This window comes from Hippocampus comes, unplaced genomic scaffold, assembly GCF_001891065.2.
Source record: "Hippocampus comes isolate QL1 unplaced genomic scaffold, H_comes_QL1_v1.1 scaffold83, whole genome shotgun sequence".
Lineage (NCBI taxonomy): Eukaryota > Metazoa > Chordata > Actinopteri > Syngnathiformes > Syngnathidae > Hippocampus > Hippocampus comes.
In genome coordinates, this window is record NW_017805281.1 from 1,793,648 (window position 1) to 1,801,798 (window position 8,151).

General features: G+C 50.4%; 1 protein-coding gene across 4 annotated transcripts in view; it reads right to left on the bottom strand.

Annotated features, from left to right (window-relative positions):
- Window positions 1–1,721: 1,721 nt before the first annotated feature.
- The window catches only part of LOC109516582 (zinc finger protein 536-like), a 16,373-nt gene continuing 9,943 nt past the window's right edge, over window positions 1,722–8,151 (bottom strand). For 2 of the 4 annotated variants that reach the window (XM_019871269.1, XM_019871268.1), the window contains exons 3-5: window positions 5,673–7,680; window positions 5,441–5,593; window positions 1,722–4,561 (exon numbers count right to left, since the gene is read on the bottom strand). In XM_019871269.1, the coding sequence (XP_019726828.1) occupies window positions 3,567–4,561; window positions 5,441–5,593; window positions 5,673–7,680 (3,156 nt within the window). In that variant the 3' untranslated portion in view covers window positions 1,722–3,566. Of the gene's footprint in view, window positions 4,562–5,440; window positions 5,594–5,672; window positions 7,681–7,766; window positions 7,932–8,151 lie in introns of those variants that run through there. The other 2 variants (XM_019871271.1, XM_019871267.1) reach the window with 2 other exon arrangements.

The following is an 8,151-nucleotide window of genomic DNA, read 5'->3' on the forward strand; positions in this document are numbered from 1 at the left end:
GAAGTGAGCTGTTTTGAGTTTGATCATGTTTGCGTTCCGTGCAGCAGCAGCAGGCCTCTGCAGCGCAACAACACTGCGACAAAATAAGCTCAAGAAGAAAAAGAAGAAAGCCGGAGAGTTGACGCGGCGACTTGAGATCGAAGAAGACTCGGGGGAGAAAGAGGAAGAGTGTGTGGTGCATGATGAAGACGAAGCATGAGTTTACACTCACCTCGCTCATGGTGCAAAACTGCAGCGCTTCTGGACGATGGGGAAAACGATGAGGAGGGCGACTTGCCGCCGCCGCGAAAGTCAACAAGAAGAAAAAGAACAACGAGAACCGTTGGGGGAGAAGAACGAGAGAGAGAGAGAGAGAGAGAGAGAGAGAGAGAGAGAGAGAGAAATGAAGAAGAAAAAGAATAAAGCTGCTGCTGGAGCCGGCTGATGCTGCGAGAGCGAGTGAGGCTGCAGACTGAAGCTGACTGGAGGAGGAGGAAGAAGCAGAGGAGGATGCTCAATCGCTAGCTCGTTCGCTCTCCTTGATGCCCCCCCCCCCGCCCTGCTTTACCCCCTCCACTCTGTCAGCAGGGAGGCTAACGGAGCGTCAAAAAGAGGTCGAGCCCGGAGTAGTCGATCAACTGCTCCCCGCTATTCGGTTGATTGTCCTCGTCCTGCTGCTGCGGCTTTGCAGAGGAAAAAAAAAAGCTCCAAAGTTAATCAGTGTACTGTCAGCATGGTGCACTAGAGGGCGCCATTCTGTCAAAAATAAATCAACATCGGTCAATTATGAGGATTGGTTTCTTACAAGCCGCGCGGTGACCCACTGGTTAGCACGTTGGCCTCACAGTGCGGGCTTCGATTCCGGCTCCGGCCTTCCTGTGTGGAGTTTGCATGTTCTCCCCGTGCCTGAGTGGGTTTTCTCTGGGGACTCCGGATTCCTCCAACATTCGAAAAACAAGCATGGCAGGTTAATGGCACGCTCTAAATTGTCCCTAGTCATGCGTGTGAGCGCGTATGGTTGGCAACCAGTTCAGGGTGCCCCCCGCCTACTGCCCGGAGACAGCTGGGATGGGCCCAGCCACCCTCGTGAGGATAAGCCGATTAGAAAATGGATGGATGGTTTCTTTCAGGTCATATAGAAACTTCATATGTTCCTATAAAATATTCACTACAAGTGTAGGAAGACTGAGAGAGAGAGAGAGAGAGAGAGAGAGAGAGAGAGAGAGAGAGAGCGGTGTAGGGTGGCAAGAGGGAATTAGAAAGATGAAGATAGAAAAATGAAGTCTTTTCTTGCATGTGATGGGGCGGTGCATCAGCCACTAATTGCATACACCGTAGCCTATTTATTAGCACCATGCTGTTCACTATTAATGACGCTATAAATATGGAAACGATCGATTTTCTGCATAAATATACAGAAGATGAAGAAGTTGGATGGATATCATATGTGTCGATTTTGAACATGTGATAAACAAGCGCGAGGTGTTTCACTGGCCGTTGTTGGTCTTTGGTCTCGTTTTTCATCTTCAAAGTAAATGTTCAAACAGGGCATAGAATCTAATTGGTAATATTGCCATGAGCTAATCTTGTATTGCTATTGCCATTCCTTCTGTCAATCAGATGGCACGATGTCAACTCAAGTACGTTGACAGTATAATTGGAACTTTTTTTTTAAATGAGTGAAGTATCTCAGAGTGGCTGTTGAGCTGCAACTCGAGTCTTGTGAAGAGAAACACATTCAATCACGTCATCTATTGGTTTATTTACTTCTTTTTTTTTTGTTGTTGATGTTGATCATATTAGTCACGACTAGAGTATGTTAGATGACTCGGTCCTCACTGCAATGGCAGTCAACTACACGAGAGCGCAAACCCTTGCGCTGCCTTGGGACACCCGTTGATTGACAGGCGGGGCATAAGGTGCAAATAGTCCAAGTGGCCAATTACCGTTTGGATTGCGGGAGGCTATTTCCTTTCTTAGCCAATTTAGGGCCGGGCGCATCGCCGTACATTCAAAACGAGCCCCTCTCTACACCAAGCTGATGATCGGATTGGTGGGCCTGTTTGAGTCAGGGGGGAGCGGTTGTTTGGGTTTGTGCTCTCACTCTTTTCAAAACAAAACAAAACAAAACAATAAAAACAATATATAGTACCAGCGACACCTCTAAGCTAGCTAGCTGTACAACATTCAACACGACTTTTCTTTTCAAGCACAAGAGCATGTTTAAAACATGTCAAACACACATGGAAGTCCAAGAAAGGCCTCAGGACCACAAAAGGACGGACGGGCAGGAAGAGCGACGGGGAGAAGATGATTGGTCTCCGTCTATCTTTAGTGTCTCGTTGGACAGATTTGGGCTAGATTTAATCTAGCTCGTGGGCTTGAACACTATGTCCTTGGTTTAGGGTCTGGGCTGAGGGCATCTGCCAGAGATGGGATCAAGTCACACACACACACACACACACACACACACACACACACACACACACACGCACACACACGAGTCTCACACACCTCTCAACTCTTTGATTGTGGCTTGAGCAAGTCAAGTTAGCTTCCTTAACGCAGTCTCGCCTGCAGTATCCGGTCTTCATGAAGAGAAAAGAGAAATACAGTCATTTCACGACATTAGTGACCAATGAACCCTTTTAGGGACAGCGGTTACTCTAGTGGACAGTTTATCATGTGATCAGGTTAGAGGGCGCATGAAAGGGTTAAAATTAATACATTTAGAACAACTCGTCACGTCTCCAGTTGTAAACTCCCAAGTCAGTCATAATCCAGCCGCAAGTCTTTTAGTTTAGGTCGATTCAAGTTACAAGTCACGAAAACAGTGGCGCCAGTCTACTCCGGTCCAAGTCACACTGAGTCTCGTCTCCATCTCAGGGGGTTCTGCTTTGGCGCAAAGGACAGACAGAAAGAAGCCGGTTGTACAAAACAGAGCAGGAAGTGCTTGAAACAGAAGGCACGGTAGAATTGCCGCTCGGAAGGAGCGTCCAGTCGGAGATCGAAGATCGGCGTCTGTGGCAGTACATTCCCGCGGAAACACATTGACGCTCATTAACACCACGCACCCGGACCGGGAGCTGATCCATCGTGAATAAGAAAAACAACTTTTGATCCACTAAAAGAAGGACAAGTTGCACAGTGCTGCGTAAGGACATTCAGCTCACAAACATCAAGGTCATTTTCCAACCAAACAAATACTATTAAAAACCTTTTTTTTTGTTTTTCTCTTGTGGTAAAAGCTACACTTTCTACTGGGACATCTTTGCTTTTGTTAGTCTTTTCCTCGTGGCTGCTACCTTTGCACATTCCTATTTTCATCGAGACATCAGCTTTCCTCAATTTACAAAAAAAAAACAAAAACACTGGAAGCGCAAGCTGAGTCCACCGATTTACACAACTCCAGTTTGAAAAGAGACAAAAAATACAATGTTGACTGCACAGAGTATCCCACCTCCAAGTCTGGACATGGACCACTTTTGCTGGAATGCTTTTTGAACTCACAAATGTGTTTTGGGGGAAAAACGAGTAAAAAGAAATATCTGGAAAAATGTGCAGCTGTTTGGACATCCACAGTTGTTTTAATCAGCGAGGACATTTCCTTCGGATTGGTCCTCAGGGCAGCTGCTGCACTCCGCTTCGTCCTCCTGCTCTTCACCATCTTCACCCCCCGACTCGCTTTGGAGAGCCAGGCCATCATTCAAAGCCCAGTTGGGGTCTATTTTTTCACCATGATGGTCCGCAGCCAGCCCATTGGGAGTCCAGATCTGGTTTGAGGAGCTTTGCAGGGCTCCCGCTTGAGACTTGTTGGCATGCCCCCAAATCCTGAGGGAGTTGGGCTGGTGGCAGGATCTGGTACCCTTCGTGGACCCGTCCTCATCATCGTCATCCAAGGCGGACAAAGAGCTAATTTTACGTCGGGACTTACTGGTGTGGTTGACCTGGAGGTGCATGGTCATGAGCTCAGCTGAGGATGTCCGAAAAGGACAGTCCAAACACTGCTTTAGTTTGATGTCTTCTCCTCCTCCTTCTTCCAGCCCTTCGAGGCCTGGGGTTGGACGGCGGGACAGATCGAGAGGTTCAAAGCCGCCTGATTGATTCAGACCAGGCGACGCTAGTTTGTCGGAGGCCACCACTAGTCGGTTGGTAGTAAGGGGCTTACGGCGGGAAACTTTGAGGACTTTCGGAGGAGGAGACTCCTTGATCCATGCTCCTTCCATACCACCAGGGTAGAAGGCCCCCATCGCCCCCGATAGATAGTGGTACTGGGTCTCCGCGTCAAGGTCCCTTAGAGACGCAAGGGCTCCTTGACCGGTTCGATGCTCCTGCTGCTGCGGAAGACCAAGGAGCCAAGATCGCTGGGCGGGGCTGTCGGACCGAGCTTTGAGATCAGTTTGCGTTCGGCGCGGCTTAACAGAGGTCAGACCGTTGATGGCGGCAGCAAGTTTGCCCACAGAGGACGTGGCGGAGCCTGATGAGTTGCGTTGTTCCCTGTGGTGCCGCTGGAGGTGGTATTTGAGCGAGCCAGACTGGGTGCCAGCGTAGTCGCAGTGGGGGCACTTGTAGGGTCTCTCACCTTGACAAAACAAGTCAGGCATTTTAGTCATGGAAAAAAATTGTCTTCCATTACCTCACCGGTGAGGCAGAGGGCAGTGTTACATCAGAGATTGAAATCACAGCAGCTGATGACGAGGGAACATCAATTCTTCAGCTAGGTCAGGTGACCATCAAATGAAAGGACAGAAAATTGGTTTCAAGTCATACCGTATTGGCCCGAATATAAGACGGCCCTGATTATAAGACGACCCCCTCTTTTTCAAGACTCAAGTTTGAAAAAAGACTTTTTGAATACCAAATTCATTTTTATATAGAAAATAATTACAGTACATCTGAAAGAAATGATTATAACAATATATTTGAGAGAAAAAGCATGTTATTTTGCCTCATTCAAATCTAAAGTGCAGTCACATTCGTAAATGAATGGCTTCTGGTTTTTGAAATGTAAATTACATCATAACTTCTCAGCTTCTGGTTAACCTGGCCAATCTTCGACCCACTTTTCTCCACATTGTCACTACATTTTCTGTTATCTCTTCTATTATTTTCTTCTCTTTTCCTTCTTACCACTATTTTATATTTTTATTCTTCGTGGCAGGGGTTCACTTTGGTCTGGAGAGCCAAGTTCAGCATTCGCTTCATTGATATCTGGCGCCATCTAGCGTCGTGAATGGGTATAATGTCTAGACCCCGAATAAAAGACGACCCCCACTTTTTCAGTCTTATTTCTATGCAAAAAACACCGTCTTATATTCGGGCCAATACGGCATTTGAAAGAGCATAATGAACAGAATCTATGATGTTGCGAAATAAGAAGCACAAGCAATCTTCCAAGCAGGTTCGTCGAGCTGAGATTTGAACGCTGATGAACATGACGTCAACAGCAGAAGCTTCCTACCTGTGTGGACTCTCAGGTGCACTTTGAGGTGATGGGATGAGCGGAAGGCTTTACCGCAGTAGGGACAATCCTTAATCCCTCGACCACGGACGCGCTCCCTGCTGCTGGTATGCGAAGGCACAGCAGACAGCGCCGCCATGGTCCCATTCTCTCCTGTGAAAGCAGCACAAACAAACATGAGGAGGTTAAGCAGCGAGCAAAGCCAAAGGACTCCGGTGCAGAAGAGATTGACCTTTGAAGCCTGGCATGACAGAGGGAAAGCTTGCCGCCACTGCTTGTTGCACTTTGGATTCCTGCCTCAGTTCATCTTGGCTTCCTCTGGCTCGGCTGGAGCCGCAAGATCCGTCCATCTCACCTGCGGAGCCTTCTTCCTGGGCCTTGTGAGTGTGAAGACGAGCATGAACAAGCACCTGCTGGAAGCTGTGGAAGAGCTTTCCGCAGTCGGGGCATTCCCAGGGACCCTTCGCTGCTGCGGAGGTTCCTCCAGAAGCTCCTCTAGGATCCATAGCGTCAGCGTAGGCTCTGAGTGGATCCATTTCTGTTCCCAGTGTCCTGGTTAGACGGGTATGGTGAGCCCGGTCTTTCTCTCTCTGTTGCTGCTGCTGAGCCACAGCGAGGCTTCGAGCAACCAGCTGCCACCAGGGGGTTTGCTCCACTCCTTCGGTGGTGTATCTGGGCTCCGGTCTCTCTCTTCCGGCCTCCCCTCCTTCCGAGCTCACGCCGCCACCGCTGCTTCCCCTTTCAGCCACCTGGGCCACGGCTTGGAGTCTCTCCGTGCAGCTGGCCCCGCCGCTGTCACTGGGAAGGCCCAAGTAGCCCAGGATAGCTGACTTGCCAGAAGCCGGTCGCATCCTGCTTGCAGTGTCTTTCTCTGGTCTCCCTTGCACTGCTCTGCCAGACCCCTGGTGAGCCAAAAGAAGGCTGGAGTAGAGGGCGTTTAGGGACAGGGGACCTGCAGAGCCTTTGGCCTGTGGATCGGCATCGGTGCTTCCCAAGCTGGCTTTGAGGCCTAGCTTGTTGAGGTGTACCTTCATGTGGTTTTTGAGGAACCACGGCTCTTTGAAGCCCCGCCCGCACACCTGGCACTTGTGGTCCAAGGAGTCCTTGTGCTTTCGCATGTGTCCTTTGAGGAACCACGACTGAGTGAACCTCTGTCCGCAAGTATCGCAACGGAATGCCGGCAATGAGGACAACCCTGACATCTTGGCAGGTGATGAGGTTTTGGGAGCATCTGAGGGGGCGTTGACCGGGATGGAATTGGAAAAGGCGGAAGGCAAAGCAGGCACCTCTGGTGAGGGGTGGCACTCCTGCAGATGGGATGCCAGAGAGCTTTCCTGGTTGGCGGAGAAAGGACAAAGCGTGCATTTGTACGGATTGTGGAGAATGCGGATGTGGCGTGCCAATTCGGAAGCCGTACGGAATTTTCCTTTGCAGGCATGGCAACGGAACGTCGGTGGAGCTGGAGCGGACACCGTCCAAGGATCAACGTCTTCATTTAGCGGGGGGCTCAATGTTGCACGGGTCTGGACCAGTTCGCTGCCTTTGAGCTCATCCTCTTCCTCCTCCTCTTCCTCTTCCTCGTCCTCCTCCGGAAGTGTGTGTGTATGATTCCCACTCACCGAGTATCCTCCGTGCTTCTGATTCTGATCTTTTTTGTTCTGTTGGAATATGAGGTTCTGTTTGAGATGCGCCGAGGGGAGAGCGCTGCGATAATGCGATGAGGCTTGGCGGTGACGGTCCAGACTGTGAGCTCTGGCGTGAAGGGACAAAATGCTTTGGAATCGGAATCTCTTCCCACAGACGTGACAAGAGAACCGCAGCGACGGTCCTGTTGCCGCCCTGGTGAAAGCGTCCCTCTGGAAGAGCTGCAAGTCCAGCTCATCATTGCAGCTTCCGGTGGGTCCTGAAGATAGAGCAAACTCCAGAGCTCCAAAGCCAAGGGGGGGTGCAGAGGGCGTGGCCGGCGGGGAAGAGTCCAAACTCGGACTGCGTCCTGCTTCGGCTCCTCCCCCTCCTGGGAATAGAGCCACAGCCGGGGTGGGGGAAGGAAGCGCGTCACCGTTCTGTTGGTCATCTTCTTGGCCTTCGTGGTTGGGAAGGTTTTCCTCAGCGGGGGGCGACATAGAGAAAGTGGGGCATGGCGCTGCATCCAGACCGTCTCGAAATGCTTCCGGGCTTTTGGGATGGGGCAGTGGCTCAGGGGAACAGGGCAACACAAACTCTGATGGGGAATCCATCGTCTGCTGGGACAACATGCACACAAACAAAAAGACACATTAGCGAACCACCAGACTACTGCGGTGGTATTTGGCGCTGAAGGAGTTACCGGGAGCATATGAGGTGTTATACCATTCTCCAGGGTTTCGGCTGGCGAAGGTGCAACTCCTCCTTCAATCCTCTGGGGAAAAAGCATGAGAAAATTCATTCATTCATTCATTCATTTTCCGATCTGTTTTATCCTCACAAGGATCGCGGGGGGTGCTGGAGCCAATCCCAGCTGTCCAAGGGCAGGAGGCGGGGGACACCCTGGACCAGTAACCAGCCAATCGCAGGGCACACAGAGACGAACCACCTTCCGCGCTCACACTCACACCTAGGGACAATTTTGAGTGTTCAATCAGTCTGCTATGCATGTTTTTGGAATGCTGGAGGAAACCGGAGTACCCGGACAAAACCCACGCAGGCCCGGGGAGAACATGCAAAGTCCACAC